The sequence below is a fragment of the Myodes glareolus genome, chromosome 9 (assembly GCF_982192425.1).
Source record: "Myodes glareolus chromosome 9, mMyoGla1.1, whole genome shotgun sequence".
In the NCBI taxonomy this organism is placed as follows: domain Eukaryota; kingdom Metazoa; phylum Chordata; class Mammalia; order Rodentia; family Cricetidae; genus Myodes; species Myodes glareolus.
In genome coordinates, this window is record NC_142034.1 from 47268645 (window position 1) to 47288790 (window position 20146).

Genomic DNA, 20146 nt, shown 5'->3' on the forward strand with positions numbered 1-20146 from the left:
CTTTATAACTATAATTTTGCTAGTTATGAATCATAATGTAAATATCTGATATGCCACCCTTGTGAAAGGTCATTCAACCCCAAAGGGGTTGCAACCCACAAGTTGAGAACCACTGTTCTATGGGTTTAGACAGATTCTTACCCTCTGCCTAGTGATGTGGTGAGCGTCCCTTACACAGCTTTGCTTGGGTGGGAACAGAGCCTGAACTCCATGCCACCGGTGAGGTGGCATGCTTGTTTTTACTCAAAGGCAGCCTCTGTGTCACAGAACTAGTATGCTGGCAGAGGCCAATCCCTGTAGCACCAAGTGACCTAATTTCCACCCCCACACCCCTTCCTTGGTAATAGATAACACTGTTCCCCTGTAGGATCTCTAAAACCCGGTCCTGTCCTGTCTCTGTTTCAGATGCCATGGCAGAATGTGGAGCATGTTGGTGACCAGAGCCCTTACGTCACTTCTGTTATTCTTCACATTAAGCAGAATGTCCCTATCATCCGTGACAACCTGGCTTCCACACGGAAATACTTCACGCAGTTCTGCATTAAATTTGCAAAGTAAGTCCTGAGTTGTTTCTTGATGTACTTCTTGTTTTCATCTCCCAGGAAAAATGAGCAGGTGATGCCCATGGCCATATCCCTGCCAGGAATTGTGCAGTTGACGAGCCACACTGGCAGTCGACCCCAGGATTGCTCTCCAGGTGTCCCTCTCTGAGTGGGGAGAGATCTGTGATGGCCCTGACGTTGTGCTCAGTGGACTTACTTTACTGCTCTACTTAACTACCCAGCATGCTCAAAATCCAGGTGGCCCAGTTTCTAGCTGGGCTCGTTCTGGGGCCTCCAGGAAAACTAGCGTTCTTCTGTCCTCCAAAGGGCCCTAGTGGTAGGAGCGAATGGACCACTTTAGGACACGTGCATGCTTAGAGCAACAGGCATCAGCCATGGCAGACAGGAACAGTTTGGGGTATCTTGCTTTTCTCAATTCTATACACGAAACCTCTCCTTGCTCAGGTTTTTGTTTTTCAGTAAGTTCATGCGAACATTTTCTCTGACTAGAGTCTGAACTTCTCAGGAGTTGGACGTCAGTTGTGCCTTTGAACCTTTACTTCTTCCTCCTCCTCCATAGGACTTGTTATTGTAGCTGCCAGAAATTATCCACTCGCGGATGTCGTTACATCCGGGCAGAGAACTAGAAATCAGGAGCAGCAAGTTGTTGAGCTCCAGAGCAAGCACCACGTTGCCTGCCTTCTGGTCATGTCCTCGTGTGTGGCCATTTCTGCCTTGAATTTTGAAGCAAGGAAGTAGTTTGGTTCTTTGCCAGTCAACATCTGGCTCCGGCCCTGTTTCCCGAGAGGCCAGGCAGTGATGAGGGCCAGTGTCTCCTTTGACCAATTATCAGACACACAGTTTGGCAAGTTGCTTCAGGAAGGTCAGTGCTGTCCAAGCTACCGTATTTGGATTGTTCTCATCCAGGTCCCAACTGGTGACTCAGGCTTCTGAGTTTCTCTTTCCCCCAGATCTCTCCCGGTTTGTATTCAATTAGATTCCCCCATCTGACATAAATAAACCCCAAGGAACAACAGTGACAGAGTAGCTGTAGAGTTAATTTTAGTTTCAAGCTCATCAGCAAGGCTTGGGCTGACTCCCCAGGGAGCATTTATGTTTGCAGGCCGCAGATGGACCAGAAGCTGACATTCCCTTCCCTCTCTCTGGGTGCTCATTAATGTGCACTAAAAGCACTGCTGATAAATCACATGTGACGTTCCCTGTAACCACTGCTACAATGTCTCTATAAAACTCTACTGTGACTCAAAACCTCCACTGTGGGCACCCAGGGGTCCGATTGAGCTAAGGTTAAAGTGAGTAAGGAGTCCATTGCTCAGCCCGTCCAGTGTCAACCTCACATTCTGTCATCGCCTTTTAATTTTATTACTAAGCTCATTCTGAGTGATCTGGGAATAGGGTGCCCATCCCCCACACCTGGAAAAGTTTGGCTGTAGACCTAGAAAGTTTAGAAAGTTTTGTGCTTTAACTCTTGGTACCTTCCCATCGTTATAAAATCTCAGCCCAGACCAGTAGCCACTATTTTCATCCTGGTGACCCTTGGCAATGACACATCACATTTCTTCTCCAAAGACTTGTGCCTGGATTATCCCCATGTTTCTCTTGATCACCCAACATGGACTAGTCAGGGCAAGGACACAGCCTCAGCACTCCAGTGTGAAGGAGCTTCCATTACAAGCCGGGTGTGCAGGTGTGAGTAGTCCCAAGTTTAACCTCACCTTACCTGGCTGGCTCAAGAACCCCTCCAGACCCTCTTATTCACACTCCCTCTAGATTAGTAGGCCCAACTCCTCCCTGGGCTGTGGGTCGTCTTCCATTACCTTCTTTCCTTCTCCACAATTGTTAGTCCATCTGTGGCTGCATTGCCTCCAACATAATAACTTAACAAGGCCACTCCTGGTTGAAAATGCAGTTTGGATTACAGATGACTTCTCTCACCCACTAAACTAGTACACCTCTGTTCCGTGAAATCGTCCCAGAAGTCCTTAGTTAGCAACGTGATTGCAGTGTGAGGAGAAGATGTGGTGAGATTGAAGGACCCAGACAAAGCATGGAGGAGGGAGGATACAGATGGCAGCCAGCCTTGGTAGAAACCTTGCCCCTTTCTGCCTTTCCTCCGTGGTCCTGAGCCTGGGGGCACCGCCTGCTCAGCGCTCTCTTTTGAACTACAGCAGCACAACAGCCTCCTTGACTCGGGCCCTGATTTGCTGGGCTGTCACTGTTCTTCACCCTAAACAGCATTACCAGGCCACCTGGCCTAAGTTGTCGCTCAGTGCTTGGCAGATTTTTTTTAAATCTTGTAATTTTTGTTTCTTGGTAAGAGAATTTCTCCTTAGCTATTTATTTCTTGGTTTTGCTTTCAGACACCCTTACAGTGCCCATGTAGCCTCAGCTCTTGCCACTGCTCAGATATTTCCAGTTACTCTACTCAGATGGGCTTGAATGGCAAGGTGGATTTTTTTTGTTTGTTTTGTTTTGGGTTTTTTGTTTGTTTGTTTGGTTGGTTATTGAGATAGTGTTTCTCTGTAGCTTTGGAGCCTGTTCTGGAACTCTCTGTAGACCAGGCTGGCCTTGAACTCACAGAGATCCGCCTGTCTCTGCTTCCCAGTGCCACCACTGCCCAGCGTGTTTTTGGTTTTTTTGAGACAGGGTTGCACTATGTAGCTCTGGATGTCCTAGAACTCACTGTGTAGACCAGGCTGATTTTGAACTCATAAGAAATCTGCCTGCCTCTGTTTCCTGAGTGCTAGGATTAAAGGCATGTGTCACCACACCTGGCACAAGGTGGATTTTTAAAATTTCATATAACTTCAAGTCTAGGGTAGGTAGGACTCGAGAGTGGTTGGTTTAGGCTGGAGAGATGGCTTAGTAGTTAAGAGCACATGCTGCTTCTGCAAAGACCTCCAGTTCAGTTCTCAGTACTCACATGGAACAGCTCACAACAGCCTGTAACTCCAGTTCCAAGGGATCCAATGACCTCTTCTAGCCTCCCTGGAACCTGCACACATGGTTACATGCACACACACAGAGACACATACACTAAAATAAAAAATATATAAACTTTTTTTTTAAACAAACAATTGCTTTAGTGTTTTGATGGCTTCGTGAAGACCTGGGATATTCTCTTTGACACTGGCCACCTCCTCAGAATGATGGTAGAATGACAAGTGTAGGTGTTTATCTAGCGTAACAGTGCCCTAAGCGGGAAGAGGAAGTCTCACACCAGCCTTGCCTTGAGGTCCTTCCCTCCAGGTGATTAGACTGCCATAGGGTAATTCTCCCTCTTAGGACCTGAAACAGTCACCTTTAGAACTGGCTGAAGCTCAGTAGTATTGACCTCTGTAGGACTAGAGTGTGGTTCAGCGCTAGAGTTCTTGCCACCTGAGCTCCATCCCCAACACCACAAACAAAAATAATTCACCTCTCCAGCTTAAGATGGGGTGAGCTTTCCGCCGAATCCCAGGCTGTTCTTCCTAAACAAAACTGGAACTGAAGTTAGAAGGAAAGAGTAGGCTGTGTGGGGGTAGGGAATGGAGTGTCCACCCGGAGTCTCGGTTTCCTCCTGAAAGGAAGTAGAGCCTTAAAAAGTTTCTGCCACTTGCCACCTTTAATCCTTGCACTCGGGAGCAGAGGCAGGCAGAGCTCTGTAAGTTTGAGGCTAGACTGGTCTACAGAGAAAATTTCAGGGCTACACAGAAAAGCCCTGTCTCAAAAAAAAACAAAAATAAATAAGAAGTTTCTACAGCCTTTCACTACAAGGAGAATAAGCGTAACTTGTCACTTTTCTATCAACAGCTCATTCATCCCCAAATTTATCACCCACCTCTTCAAGTGCAAGCCAATCAGCATGGTGGGAGCAGAGCAGGTAAGGCGAACTTCCTGCAGGACTTTATTATGGATCCAGCCTATGGGTTCAGGCAGATTCAGTCTTAAGAGACCACGATAGGTTTCCCTGAAGTACAGAAATATGGTTGCTTGGCCACTCTTTTTGTTTCCTTGCTTTGATTTTTGAGATAGGTTCTCATATTGTAGCCCAGATGGGACTCAGATCGGTTAGATAATCACAACCTCAGTCACATGTACGGAAGGTCACAAAACAAGTTAGGGGAAACTGTCTTAGGGGCACAAGACTGAAGACTTCAGATTTCTCTGAGGACTGGTACTGGAGGGATAAGGGCCAGTGTTCTAAGTCCAGCAGAGGCTCTGAGTGGCTGGGCAGAGGGCCTGTGAGACCGAGCAGGGAGAGTCAGAACTCACCTCCCCAGGAAGCTCCTCAGCTGATTCTCTGCTGGAGCATGATGACACATGCCTGTAGTCCCAGCTCTTAGGAGACTAAAACAATAGGATTTAGAGCTCATGGCCAATGTACAGTATATAGTGAGACTCCGAACTACGGAAACAAAGACTTAGTTCATGTCCTCTGAGCCCTGATGAACTGAGTTGTGTGTTACGGCAAAGTCACTTCTTTTCATCTCCCATCTCTTCAGAACTATTCCCACCTATTCTGAAATTTAGGCATTTTGAGTTCAGGGAACACTCTGATTGATTTTGAAAATAAAAACAGATATTAGAAATATCCTTCTGTGGTAAACATTAACCAAAAGCAACTTGAGAAAGAAGAGGTATATTTGACTTATGCATCATCAAGGGAAACCAAGGCAGGAATTCAAGGCAGGAACTGAAACAGAGACCATGGAGGAAGCTACTTACTGCCTGGCTCTCTATGGCTTGCTCAGTCTGCTCTTCCATACAACCCAGGACAACCAGTCCAGGAGTGGCACCACCCACAATGGTCTGGGCCCTCCCACATCAATCATTAATCAAGAAACACCCCCCCCCAACATGCCCATAGGCCAGTCTGTTGGAGGCAATTCACCAGTTGAGATTCCCTCATCCCAGATCACTCCTCTATGTGTCAAGTCAGAAAACTAATTAGCACACCCTGCAAGGATATGGATCTGAGTTTGATCGCTATAAAAATCACCCACTTAAAAAAACAAGAATAAGGGAATAGAGAGATGACTCAACATTTAAGATCATTTTCTACTCTTGCAAAAAAAAAAAAAAAAAAAAAAAAAACACGGGCTTCTGGTCCCAGAACCCATACTAGGCAGTTTACAACTGTCTTTAACTCCAGTTCCAGGGGGATCTGACACCCTCTTCTGTCCTCCTTAGGCACTGCACACACATGACATACATATAGACAAGCAGAAACACACACAGACACACACATACACAAACACACAAATAAAAGCAAATTTAAAAAAACAAGCAAGAACGGTAATGTGTTCTTATACCCCCAGTAGTGGGGAGGCAGAAACAAGAGGATCCTTGGGGCTTGCTGGCCAGTCGGCCTAACTGGATTGGCAAGTCCCAAGTTCAGTGAGAGACCCTGCCTCAAAAATAAAGTGGGAGAGCAACTGAGGACGACACTCAGTGTCAACATTGGCCTTTTTTCACACACACACACACACACACACACACAGAGAGAGAGAGAGAGAGAGAGAGAGAGAGAGAGAGAGAGAGAGGCATGCACATACATGTACATGGGCACACACAAAATAAAATATTCATTTCTCCAATCTCTGAGAATACCACTTAAGGTATAAATTATTCATAAAATGTCTTCCCTAGACCTCTATCTGTAAACACTTAGACAACATGTAAAAAGATCATCTAATTCATTTCCATAGATCCTGCTCTGTACCATACGAGACAATGCAGTAGAGGCTCAGGTCTTTGCCAGCTCAGTTCCCTGTCTTCGTGGCTCCTTGGCTGTGTTGACATCCCCTCTGCCCCAGTCCCCACTCCCCTCAGTAAGATGGTTAGTTAGCATGTCCTGGATGGAGTACCTTGTAGTCACGCATGAAGTGTCAAAGGCACATAGGAACATCGTGAATAGTAAGGTTTCTTGAATCGAAGTGCAGTATGATTTGTCCTCTCTATTAGCAAGTGCAGGACAGTGTGAGTGCTCATGTCCTGAGCTCTGGAATGCCATGGGCAGAAGCTAGATCCTGTGCCTGCAACATTGCATCTGTTTGTCCACAGACGAGTTACTCTGCAGGACCTCCATTTCCTTGTCTCTGAAATAGGAATTCTTGGTGCCACCTCAAGCTGTTAGGATTAAACAAATCAGAGAGCCATGTGTGGTGGCACACACACCCAGTAATCCCAGCACTTAGGAAGCTGAGATAGGAGAATTGTAAGTTCGAGGCCAGTCTGAGCTACATAGCTAGACATTATCTCAAAATAAAATAAAATAGAAATTGTAAAAACCAAGGCCAGTGCCCATAAGTAATATACATGTCTGGCACAGAGCCAGCCCTCATTAAATACCAGCTCCTGCTCACTGTAAGCTTCCTGAGACCTGGATGTGACCTTATTTCTGTTTCATTGCTCATCTTCCCTAATACTTCTTCCACATGCCGCCTGCATAAAGACTTCTAGTCAGTGCTTGCCCTCGGCTGTCTGCCTGACCTGCTCTAGCTGGAGTCAAAAATGTTGTCTTGGAAAACTCCCTGGGAGGTTGCACGACTCAGACACCAGCTGGGCCTGACTGTAGCAGTCAGTGTTCTGAAACCCTGACCCTGGCATGTCTAGGGTGTGGATCTCATTTTCTCCATCGGAAGTGGCAGAGTGATGCCCTCACATGCCAGCTCCAGTTTCATTAGTGCGTGTTTACCGGGTGCTCCCTCTGTTCACCTCATTACACTGTGCCATCTGAGAGGATATGGAGAGATTAAGATCTGTGTCTGGAGCAGCCTTAGAGTTCTCAGTTACATTTCTGTCTACAGACTTGACCAAGCCTGGAATCCAAAGCTGACTCATGGGAACACAGTTCCATGTTTTTGGAACCTTGCTCAGGCTTCCAAGACTGTTGTAGTATCTGATAGCCATGAAAGTTTTTATGTCACATAAGTCCTATATCATGAGTGTTTTCCTCAAATTTTCTCTTTTATAAACAATGTTAGCCAGTGGAGAGTAGGGGCACACCTGCCACCTGAGCATTCAGCAAGCAGAGGCAGGAAGATCAAGGCCAGTGTGGGCTACTTAGTAAGACCCTGTCTCAAATAACAGAACAGAGTGGAACACTAGCAGAATCAGCCCAGACCACGGGCTTCTATCTAAGGAACAGGACCCATCTGCTTTTAGATGTCAGGGAAAGCCCATTTTCTAGAACTAAAGCTTCGCTTCCCAGACCCTATGCAAAGATGAGTGTGTAGTAGGCTATCTAAAGACTCAGCCTTGTGGAAACTTCAAGGAGGAATGAAGGGCAATAGAGTCCTTGATTGGTGCCCCTGTAGTTCAGGTTTATGTGGGTAAAGTTAGCCCTGGCATCTGGACTCTGAAATCTAAGCCATGCTGTAGCCAGAGGCCTGTGCACATCGGCAGCAGAGTCCTAGGAATGAAGAAGTTAACAACAGGGAGGCGAGAGCCCGACGGCTTGTGTAGAGGACCCGAGCTGTTCACAACCACCTAGCATTCTAGCTGCATGAGTCTGAGTTCTGCTCTCTGTGGGCTGGCTGGCGCGCTCTCTCGGTCGCTCTCTCTCTCTCACTCTCGCTCTCTCTCATACACACACATAAATAATATAATAAAATCAGTTTTTAAAAGAAAGTCCATAAAAAACTGCTTTGAATACAAACACATTCCAACGCATCACACCCGGCCTTGCGTCATGTCCCCTAACCCAAGCTTTACCTAGAGCTGTAGAACTCAAAGCTGCGACTGTGCCTCATCTGGGCTGCATCTCTTCTGCCAAAAGGTGCTCGATGCCGAGTTGAGGTTAGGCTTGAATACTGATGTGAAAATTAAAAAAGGAGGCTCTTTCTGCTCTTTATTCCCACCGTGATTAGTACATACAGTGAGTTATTTGTCTCCGGGCCCCAGAGTCCTCTTGAGCAGTTGCGAGGGCACGTGGAATTGAAGCATTCCTGTATTGTAATGCCTCTTGCTAGTTTGTGATTTTTCAGAGGGCCTTGTGGGATCGCAGGGTCATTAATTAGTCTTACAACTGAGGTCATCTCTGACTGAACACACGGCAGAAATAAAATCCATTTGCCTAAACTTACCCTAGAGAAAACAGCACAGTGTGGTGCTGGAAAAGATTCACAGCCCAGTCCTTGCTCTGCTGCTGACGGCCCCTTGCTCACAAACAGTGCCTGCCTACTCCGGTGCTCAGTGTCCTCTTTAAATACAAGTACTAAACCAGGCACACTCCAGGTGCCTTCTAGACCTTTCCTATGGCTCCAAACTTCATCTTTGTCAAGTTACTTTTTTCCCTTCGTGTATTTTCTTCCTTTAGTTGTTTAGTTTGGTCTTGTTTCAGTACCCTACTGTGTAACCTATGGGTGTCTTCAAATTCACAAACCTTGCCTGGGGGGCAAGGGGAGACAGGTTCCAGGCCTTTAAAACCAGGCAGAGGCAGGTGGGTCTCTGTGAGTTCAAGGCCAGACTGATCAAGAGAGCTAGTTTCAGGACAACCATGGCTACACAAGAAACCTGTCTTGAAAAACAAAAGCAAACAAGCCAACAAATTCACTGTCTGCTGGCTCTGTCTGCCGGATGTGAGACGATAGCGTGCACTAGCCCTGTGTTCAGTCTCTTGTGTTATCTTTATATAAATCGTGGGATGGGCAGATGGCTTAATGCTAAGGTGCATGCTTTGTGTATACAAGATCCTGGGTTCAATCCTTAGCACCTTAAAAAAGGAATATTTCTAGATATGTACATAGGAACATTTTGAAGTTGCATAACAAAATGTGTCAATTAGCCGTCTTCTGGTGTGCAGTGCGTTGGCTTTAAGTATAGATGCAGCTTCGAAACAAACCTCTGCACCCATCTAAATATTGCTCCCACCACAGCCCTGGGCAGTCATATGTTACTGTCTGTCTCCGAATTTGACTACTCTTCAAATATCAAATAAGTGGGGATTTGTCTTTTGTGTCTGGCCTCTTTCACCTACACTAATGTCATCAGAAATTCCTTCCCTTTAAGGCTCAATAATATCTCATCATATGTATTAAAATATACTACATTTTTATCACATTGGCTTTTAAACTCTTCTAGTTCAAAATCATCTGGATTAAAGCAATTTGGGGGCATGCAGGGGCTTGTTGTTGAGACAAACTCTCACTATATATAGCCATGACTGGCCTCAAACTCACAGAAATCCATCTTCTTCTGCCTCTGCCTCCTGAATGCTGGCATTAAAAGTGTGCACCACCATGCCCAACATTAAAGAAAATTTGAAAGTACACTCATCACTATTACCATGGTCTAGTGTGTATCATCACAGTTGGAAAAGAGGAAAAGTAAGACAGTTATTCTTGGGCACACCTCTTCTATGTAACCTTTAGACGGCAGGACTTCTTCATTAAACGCGAAGGGGGCTAGAAAGGTACCTCAGTGGTTAAGAGCACTTACTGCTCTTGCAGAGGACCCAGGTTCAGTGCCCACATAGCAGCTCACAGCCATCTGGATCAGATGCCTCCTCTGACCTCTGTGGGCTCTGTGTGCGTGTGGTGCATGTACACACACTCAGGTATGCACATTCACATAAAATAAACAAGTACTTTTTCAAAAAGAGGCCAGGGATGGTGGTTTACCTTTAATCTCAGCACTGGAGAGAGGGGGCCGACAGAACTCAGAACTCAAGGCCAGTCTGAACTGCATAGTGAATTATAGGCCAACCAGAGACCCTGTCCAAATAAATGATAAAACTGATTATTTAATAAGAAAAATTCAAACTATATCAAAAATAAAAATGGGATAACTGCTGAATGTGATTAAAAGGTATTTAAAATATGATAAAACATGCATAGTAGCAAATTCTTATAATTGTAGCCATCTAGAGTAGAGACAGGAGACTCAGTTCAAGGTTATCCTTGACCAACTAGTGAGTCTGAAGCCGGCTTGGGATACAGAAGACGCATTTCAAAAGGTTGTGAAAGGTAAATGTTATGTGTTATAAACAGCTCTCAAACTACAGCTAAGAACTATGTTAGAAGGCCAGGCAGTGGTAGTGCACACCTTTAATCCTATCATTTGGGAGGCAAGGGCAGGTGGATCTCTGAGTTCAAGGGCAGCCTGATCTACAGAGTAAGTTCCAGGACAGACAGGGCTACAAAGAGAAACCGTGTCTTGAAAAACAAAAAATAAATAAGTAAAGAATCATTACCATGTAAATACCTACATATTTTTAAGTATTGCACATTTCAGTGTGTGCACATTGTCTTAGGAAGGGAAAGAAGCGAGTGCACGGCTGGGAGAACCTGGCAGGATTCCACGGTGCCCATGTCCAGGCTAGGCAGCTTTGATAGAGGCTTAGACAGCACCCACTACTTCTGCCCCCTAGAGGCAAGTGACAAGGTCAAATGTGACAACCAAAGACGTCTCCAGATGTGGCCAGATGTTGTTTGTTGTAGGGTAAAAAACAGAGATTCCCCTTGTCTGGTGCCCCTGGAATCAAGCAGTAAATGAATGAGGATGGCAGGTGTAGGGCTGTTGAAGCTCAGTCCTGGTCTCATGATACCAGTCTGTTACCCATGTATGTTTGACATACACCTCATGGACGAGATTTTAGCAACAGTGCTCCACTCCTACATGTACCCACTCATGAACAAAGTAAGATTTCATTTTGGGAATTGATAGAACATTCCATGTTTCCTGAAATTAAACTAGTTTCCTTCCAGGGTTTTTTTTTTCCCCGTTTGTTTGAGGACTGAACCCAGAGCCTCACACATGCACTCTGCCATCAAACTGCACCCCGGGCTCCTGTACCTCACTTCCTGCTTTCCTGAGTGCAGACTTGTATTCAAAACAGCTGAGTATGCTCCCTCTTGTATTCACATGGGTGCTCCTGCCCACGTACCTGGCTTTTGCCCTTCTGCACAGATCTTTGTGAAGAGCCGCCCCTCCCTCCCTGGGCACTCATTCCCACCTCCTTTGCAAGCTCTGACCCACCACCTTCCTGTGAAGCCATCTTTCTTACAGAGAGTGCCACCCTACCTGTCACTCAGTCATAAAGACTCCTTTTGTACTACACACAAGGAAGAGGCAGTTCCTGCTACACCCCAAGGAGTCTCACAGCACAGAAGTGAGAAGACTGAGCAGCACTATCCATCCCCTACTATCCATGTAGGGAAAAGATTACAGCAAACGTCAGACACAATGGCCAGATACAGAAATCCCCACATCACAGATCAGATATCTGATATTACTATTTCTATCCCTTATTCCCTGTTTGCCCTTTTGAGGGGCACCTGCACTCACATGGTATAAACACATGTGCGTGCACATGCACACACGTGCGCGCGCGCACACACACACACACACACACACACACACACACAGAGGGAGAGGAAGAAAGGGAAGGAGGGAGAATTAAAAATAAAATCTTTGCCAGACATGATGGTACACCTATAATTGCAGCTCTCAGGAGGCAGAGGCAGGAGGTTCCCTATGAGTTCAAATCTGACCTAGAAATGTGTTTCTAGTGCATGGGGATGGACTTAGTAGTAGAACATGTGAGCACTTGGTAGACCCATAAAAAATGTTTAATTTTTAAATGAGTGTGGTATAATGTGTGTGTCTGTGTGCGTACACATGCACGCACCTGCACACCTATACTTACAGCTACTTGGAACACTCAGACAGGATGTTCATAAATTCAGGGCTAGCCTAGGCAACAGACCAGGAACCTACCTCAAGAAAGTAAAACCCACTTCTGGTAGCACTATAAAACATTGACTCTCTTGAAGTAAATTTATCAAAAACTGTACAAGCACTCTGCAGAGGAAACTGTAGAGCACTAAGGAGCCGTTTTAGCTGGGTCTGTGATAGGGCCTACAGCCCCAGGGCTCAGGAGGCCAAGGTGGGAAAATGAAGAGCTTGAGGCCTGTTTGGTTTTATAGGGAATCCCAGTCAGCCTAGGCCACAGGGTAAGACCTTGCCTCGATCCATCAATCAGTCCAGAAGAAAGGAGGGGAACTCCTTCTGAACGTTTCCTTTACTCGATAATCTGTCCTAGGCATAGCTACTTGGCCAGTCTGTAGGCCCCCAAAATTATCTCTGAAATGCAAATAAATGTGGCATTTCTCACCCAGTGCCTCGTGCTGAAACAAATGGACTGTGATCAGTTTTCAAAATGAAACCAGAAGGTAGTGGTGATCAGTGGGGCCTTTTATTCCCACAACACCAGTTCTCATCTTTCCCGATCTCTTCAGCTAGCTAACAAAATGGATTTTCTGGTGAAAAAGGTGTCATACCCCTTTAAAATATGGAATAAACTAGAAAATTATGTCTGGCTCATCCACATATATCTCTCGGAAGCAGAAAAAGTAGCAAATATCCCCAGTTCCTCCCAACAGATAAATGCTAGGCCATGGTTTTGATTTTGTTGGCCCAGGCTCTTATAACTACTATGTGGTAGATGAAGTTGAATCTTTGCCAGGCCTCAAAAGACACACCTAAAGAAGAAAGAAAGATTGGTTTCCTGTTAACAAATATATAGAATATAAATCAAAAGAATAGTGACCAGTTAGTGAAATTTGTACCATGTTCCCACGTTTGCCCTACATCTCTGCAAATTTGAAGTAGGTCATTATGGTTTTGCTGAAGCCCCCAGTGGATTTCCACCCTTCCCTCAGCCCCTCCCCATTCCCAGAAGTGAACACTATTCTGATCTAGGCTTCTAGGTTGCCATATGTATTTGGGTGTTCCGTAGATGTATATATCCCCAAGTGATACACGGATTGTTTTGCTTGTTTCTAAGCTTTATATAAATTGTACTATACATGTCATTTCCTCTCTTGCCTTTTCCCCCTACTCACCATTTTTTGAGATTTATTTGTGTTGATATATGTTATTTGTGTCCGCTCATTTTGGCTTCAATATCATTTCCCATTGCATAAATATGCCATCATTCGTTTATTCTTTCTTGTTTTTATGGACAGCGAGCTGTTTCCAGTCCTTGTTTTTGCAAAGAGCAGGTACAGGGAAGTTCTTTTTAACGTGAGTGCTATGAATTAAATATGAAAGTCACCTTTGGCTTGTGTATTAAATGCTTATTAGTTCTTAGCTGGATACACTGTTTTGAAAGGTTCTGGAAAGTTCAGGAGGTACAGGCTAGTTGGAGGAAACACATCACTGGGGGCATGAGTTGAAGACTATATCTTGTCATGGCCTTCTCTCTGCTTCTCTGTAATGAGGTGAAGAAACTTACCACACAATGCTGTCACCATAATGTTCTCTCAAAACAAACGGGGCCAGAAAACTTAGACTGACCACTCCAAGACAGTGCTTCTAAACAAATCTTCTGTCCCTTACGTTTAAGTATTTGGTCATAGCAACCAAAAAGTTAAAAACTGTCAGCCAAGAACCTGTGATGTAAATAAAAGGAGCCATACCATAGTTTAGCCATTATACCTTGTGCTTGTTTTGAACAGTCTCTTTATGTAGCCCTAGTGCTGTTCTGGAAGTTGTAGGTAGCCCAGGTTGGCCCCATATTGCCACAGTCCTCCTGCTTCTGCCTGCCAAGGGCTGCTATAAATGCCCAGCACCATGCCATATGGGTTATGTAGCTCTTCAAGGAAGAAAATGCTCCTGAGCTTCCCCCAAAGGAACCAGTTCACTCTGTCTCCACAAGTTCTTAGTCAGCACCTCTGGTGTGCATGGTGCTGGCGTTGGAACCCAGGGCCTATAGCATACTAAGCAGATACTCTGCACTAAACTACACCTGGCCCTGGTCATCCTTTACATTCCCTTGTCAGAGCAGCACCAGTCTACGGCCGGTTTGGGTCTGTGTTTACTGTGAGTCTCGTGTAACTTAACTTAGAGTAATGTAATTTTCAATCTTTCCCATATTTGACATTCTTTTCTACCCACAAGAAATAAAAACAATCCCTGTGTTTTCTACTAAAAGTTTGAAAGTCTTGGGCTGTTAGAGGTTGCTCTGCAGCAGAGCACTTGCCAGAGGACTGGGCTTGGGTTCCCAACATCCGTGTCAGGCAGCTCACAACTGCCTGGAACTCTAACTCCGGAGGCTCTGATGTTTCTCCGGCCTTCGTGGGGACACACACACACACACAAAGTAGTAAAATCAGTCTTTAGTCATGGTACCAGATGGCCTCCGATCCCAGCAGCTGGGAGGCAGAGTCAGGCAGATTTAAGTTTGCAGGCAGCCTGATCTCTATAAGTGAGTTCTAGTCCAGCCAGAGCGACATAGTGAGACCCTGTCTCAAAAAGAAGTTTTAATTTTTTCCTTTTTCATCTCTTAGATTCGAGACAAAGTTTCTCTGTAGCTTTGGGGCCTGTCCTGGAACTAGCTCTTGTAGACCAGGCTGGCCTCGAAATCACAGAGATCCGCCTGTCTCTGCCTCCTAAGTGCTGGAATTAAAGGCATGTGCCACCACCATCTGGCCTTCTCTTAAATTCTAAGCGATGTTCATTTTCTTTAAGACAGGGTTTTGCTATTTCACCCAGCGTGGCCTTGAACTCTTGGGTCCAAGTGACCCTCCACTTCAGCTTTCCAAGTCGCTGGGACTGTAGGGTACACACTATGGGGTATGGATCCAGCATGCTTGTTCTTTAGGGGTATGGGGGCACAGTGCAAATTCCATGGACTTTAGGGAGTATGCTAACCCTGGGCTCTTGGTACGGGCCTTTGTATTCTGTGCCATTCTCTCAGATGCTAAACACACTTCTGGGAACTCATGGCTTTTCAAAAACCAAACACTATGGTGGTAAGATTTCATCTTGAACCTGATTTGGGATCCCCAGAACGCACATAGAAAGCCAGCATCCTTGTAGCCCCAGTACTAGGGTTGGAGACACAACAGACAGATCCTGCAGACTTGCTAGCCAGCCAGTTAGTGAGCTCCAGGTCCAGTGAGAGATTCTGTCAGACAAGATGGGGAGCAACAGGAAAGCATCTAAGATTGACATCCAGCCTCCACAGTCATATGAGTGCGCACACAGAAACCTGGGTACATGTACACACACCTGACTTCAAAGGCCTAAAACAAGTGTAATAAGATAGCTGTGCTGCCCGCGGCTGAGTAGTTTAAGGAGTTTAGACTCTGGGGGCTGGGGAGATGACTCAGAGGACAAAAGCACTTGCCCTCAAGCATGAAGGAGCTGAGTTGAAATAGCCAAAACACACATAAAGCTGGGGATGGTAGTGCACATCTCTAATCCCAGCACTCCGAAGGCAAGAGAAAGGAGATCAAGAAGGGATAATCCCGGGAAGTTCACAGGCAGCTAGCCTGGCACCAGGTACACAGTGCAGTGGGGAAAAATCAAAGAGGCCCTGCTTCCAAGCAAGGTTGAAGGTGAGAACCAACACTCAGCGTTTTTCTCTGGCCTCCACACACATGCTATGGCATACACATGCCATGTGCACACATACACATTATACACAAACAGAAAGTGTAGGCTTTGACTAGTCACATTCCTTCATGAAATTACTGTCATCAGGATAGCCTTCTTTGCCAATCATGTAATGTGTCTTAGTTATTTGAACCAAGCATTAGCATTCCCCAAATCTCTGTAACATTGTCAGAATTCTACTCACCATAACCATTAAGCTGATTGTGTCTTTCCTTAGCTAGTTTGTCTTTAACCATTAGTTCTCCCAGCTGAAGTCCAGGGGGAAGTAAAGGATGCAGTGTCAGAGCCTTAAGGACACTTGCCAACTAGCTGTAATTGGGAAAGGCTGTCTAACAGCTCATCCAGCCTTGTCCTGAAAGTCTTGATCACTATCGTCTGAATTTAGTGGAGTTGAGAGATCTGTCATCTCGCTCCTGGCTCTATCTTATTGGTGCCATATGTGATTCTATTCTCTCAAACCGCTGGAACAGACCAAGACATACCCTATTTCAGCCATTTCGTTCCTAGTTCACTTGTTCTTTAGCTTTCTGCAGTGCCTGAGATCAAAGTCAGTCTGGGACTGAGTAAGTGCTCTTACATTGAGCTGTAACCCCAGCCCCTGGCCTCAGGCATGTCTGTGCCCTGGCCATCAGTGCCTGGAGGCATCTAAACAAGCACCCTGAACTACATGTGGCTGCTTATTAAACCTCCGGAGCACTGATGTTCTCTTCTGTAAAATTGGGAGCAATGAGCTCATGAGGGTGGACCTCAGAGAGACAATGTGAAAAAACTTGTAGTATCCCTTCTAGCCATTGGTGATCCATGGGGAAAGCTGATCTCTTTCCAGATAATCAGCATTCAAGAAGTCCAGAACAAACAAAGTGGGTTGTTGCCAAGATATGATTATACATGGTTAAAATGTCATCAAACAGCATCTAGAGAGGTCCTAAGTACAGCAATAACAAGTTACCAGTTTTTTGCCTTATGAATGAGTAAGGTATTTTGTGATAGTTTTTTAGTGCTGATGAGGGTGCAGTCTGCAATTTCTGTGATGCTGATAGCTATGTGAACATTGTGGGTGGAAAGAAGTTCAGACATGTCCTGGGAACATCCAAGATAAGCTATGCTTTGACCTGTTCCGGAGACTGTTCCTTAAGGAGATGCCGCTGATGAGGCCAGAAGCCATGAAGAGGCCATCTGCCTCAGCATCTGCCCTTTTGGTCTTGATATTGTTTTATTTTTTAAGATTATTTTTCTCATATGTGTATGAGTGTTTTGTCTGCATGTATGCATGTGTACCATAAGCATGCCTAGTACCTGAGGAGGTCAAAAGAGGGCATAGGATCTGTAATTGGAGTTACAAATGACTGTGAGTCACCTAGTGAGTGCTGGGAACCAAACCAGTTAACTGCTGAGCTGTCCCTCCAGACCCTCAGCATCTGTTGCTAACAACCAAAATCTAAGGAGTGAATTACATGGGAGAATGCTACTGTAACTTAAACAATAGCCTGTATTACAAAGCCATTAAAAACAGTAATTTTTTAAGACTGTAATGATGGGAAATAAAATGCAAACCTTTCATATGTCTACTAGAAAGGGCAGGATTTGAAGCCATACACACACTCAGTATGAGCCCAGCTAGGTGTTCATGTACACACACTGTTTAGTAGAAACTATACCCACATTTCACTGTGGTCTCTTCCTGGACAGTGGAAACTGTGGTTTTCCTTTGAAGTACTATTTTCCAAGTTTTCTGTAACGGGAAAGGATCACGTGTACAGTGAGTAGCACACACCTGCTCAGAGTGGACACGCTAGGTGCTTCGTGCACAGCGTGGCCATAACGCTCTGCTTGGTCTGCAGCTGCTGCTGGACACGCACTCCCTGAAGATGGTCCTGCTCGACCTCCCATCCATCGGCTCCCAGGTGGTGAGGAAGGCACCTGCCAGTTACACTAAGATTGTCGTGAAAGGCATGACCCGGGCTGAAATGATCCTCAAGGTGTGTCTTCTCTGGGGACTCTGTTCACAAGGGCTGGCCCCATCTTAAATCCGTTGTTCCAGAGAGTTTGGCTTTTGCAAACACAGAGTCTGCCCTGTCCTCTCTAACCCCCGAGGGCTGCCCACACTCTGTGATGTTGAAAATCAGTGCACGGTTACCTGGGGATCAGCAATCCTTTCTGACAGGTGAGTTCTGTTTAATAAGCTCTAGCAGCTGAGAGCCAGATGGGAAATCAGGAGCGAAGCCCAGGGATCCCTTGCCTCTCAGCAGGAATTTTAGGCCCAGATGTCACTCCCTTCCCCAGAAGCCTTTTGGCTTTCCATGTTTTGCACCTTTAAGTGAACTCTGAACAGATGTTGTAGTAACTGAATCTAATTGGCAAATGGGCTTTTTAAAGCCTTTTTTGACAAGCGATTGGATGTGGTGCCCTGGTGGAGCAGCGCCTGCCTCTGATCTCCACCCCAGCCTGTCAGAAAAGGCTGGCAGTGGGGAAGCAGAGGCTCCGTTCTCATGAGAGCTGAGAGTTCAGCACCTGCGGGCTCCTCAGGCCCGTTTCCCAGGTGACTCAAGTGATAGCAGGGAAATAAAGCTGCAGTGGCCTGGTCTGGCTGCAGACCTCAGGATCTGGACCACATGAGGGGCCTGGGAAACCTAAAGCCTGTGCCTGAGGAAACGAGGTCCTCCCCAGCTGGTCTGCTCAAGAGAGGAGAGCTGCATTCTGGGAAATAGCTGCAAAGGCCCTTTAAAGGAACTGCTCCTTGCCACTTTCTGGTACATTCCCAGGAATTCAAAACAAAACCAGCCCATGAGGGAAGAAACATCAGCATATTCCAGAACCAAATGAAATGAATCTGAGGCTGGTGCGGCCATCTGTCTGTGTACTGATTGTTAAATGAATGTGGCCACACAAAGTGTCAGATTTCAGGTCTTCAAAAGAGTAAGGCCAGTTCAGGATTTTTGTTTCTGAGGATATCTATGGGCTTCTGCCCTTTCTCAGTAACAGACAGAAGGAGTGGATGCCCCACCACCCATGAAATCTCCGGCAGATGGTCTCTTCCATGCTTCCTGGGGGAATTAGGAGTCTCGGGTGTTGGGGGACCAGGAATCCATATGTTAAAAGACAACCTGGGTAATAATGGTGATTCAGCCACTCTTGGGAATACTGTAATTGGACATCAAGTTGAAATGAACCATCAGAGCATTTCTGAGCACAGACTTGGGGTGGCAGTAGGCGTCTTCGTGGTCAGCTGACCCTGCCCTTAGCCTGAGGGCTCCTAAGGACCTATTCTTGTTTCCTCCGTTGGTAGGTGGTGATGGCCCCTCATGAGCCATTGGTGGTATTTGTTGACAACTACATCAAACTCCTTACGGATTGCAACACAGAAACCTTCCAGAAAATACTGGACATGAAGGTGAGCCCTCTTGTTATTTATAGCCCATCCACCCCAAGGCATGGAGTGTGGATATAGAATGTGGGGGACTGCCTCAGAGTCACCCTGAATCCCAGATTGCAGAAAGCCTTTCCTGAAGGCCGATCCTGACCATGCAGGCTGCAGCATCCTGAGGACCACCCTGCCCAAGGATGGCCACCCCCCAGGGGAGGATGGAGTGGGGCAATGCATGGAAGAATAAGATGGTCCTTCCCTCTGCTGTTTCTCTCTTCTCTTTTCAGCCCTTCTTTCTCTCCTGTCCTGTTAGCCCCTTTTCTTGCCTCGATTTTACCTTCCAGGCTGCTCTCTAGGACCAGTACTTGCCCTGGAGAAATCAAGGTCCTTGGGTTCTAGCCATTAGGCAGTTAGCCCAGTGGAGCTCAGGCTGGGCAAACTGCAGGACCAAAGTGTGCTTTGTGCCCCTGCCATCGATTGTGGGACCACCCCTGACCACCTTCTCTCCCTCTCCTCTCAGGGGCTGAAGAGGAGCGAGCAGAGCGGCATGCTGGAACTCTTTCGACAGAGGCTCCCTGCCCCACCCTCAGGGGCAGAAAATTCCAGCACGCTGTCCCTCATGGCTCCAACACCAGAGCAAGAATCATCCAGGATCCGCAAACTTGAGAAATTGATTAAGAAGAGACTGTAAGGAATATACAGACATTGCCAGGGACCCTGAGCGACTGATTTCTGGAAACCCTCACTCAGGACTCTAGGTTCTCAGTCTTGAAACCTCTAGGGGCATTACGGTTATTAAACTATCTCTCCCATTCCCTGTCTTCGCTCTATG

At 46.1% G+C, this 20146-nt stretch overlaps 1 protein-coding gene across 1 annotated transcript in view; it reads left to right on the forward strand.

Moving 5' to 3' along the window:
• Vps53 (VPS53 subunit of GARP complex) overlaps nucleotides 1-20126 on the forward strand; it is a 136432-nt gene extending 116306 nt beyond the window's left edge. The window contains exons 18-22 of the mRNA XM_085695344.2: nucleotides 406-554; nucleotides 4356-4425; nucleotides 17792-17929; nucleotides 19237-19341; nucleotides 19835-20126. Of these exons, the coding sequence (XP_085551470.1) occupies nucleotides 406-554; nucleotides 4356-4425; nucleotides 17792-17929; nucleotides 19237-19341; nucleotides 19835-20005 (633 nt within the window). The 3' untranslated portion in view covers nucleotides 20006-20126. The remainder of the gene's footprint in view (nucleotides 1-405; nucleotides 555-4355; nucleotides 4426-17791; nucleotides 17930-19236; nucleotides 19342-19834) is intronic.
• The last annotated feature ends 20 nt before the right edge of the window (nucleotides 20127-20146 follow it).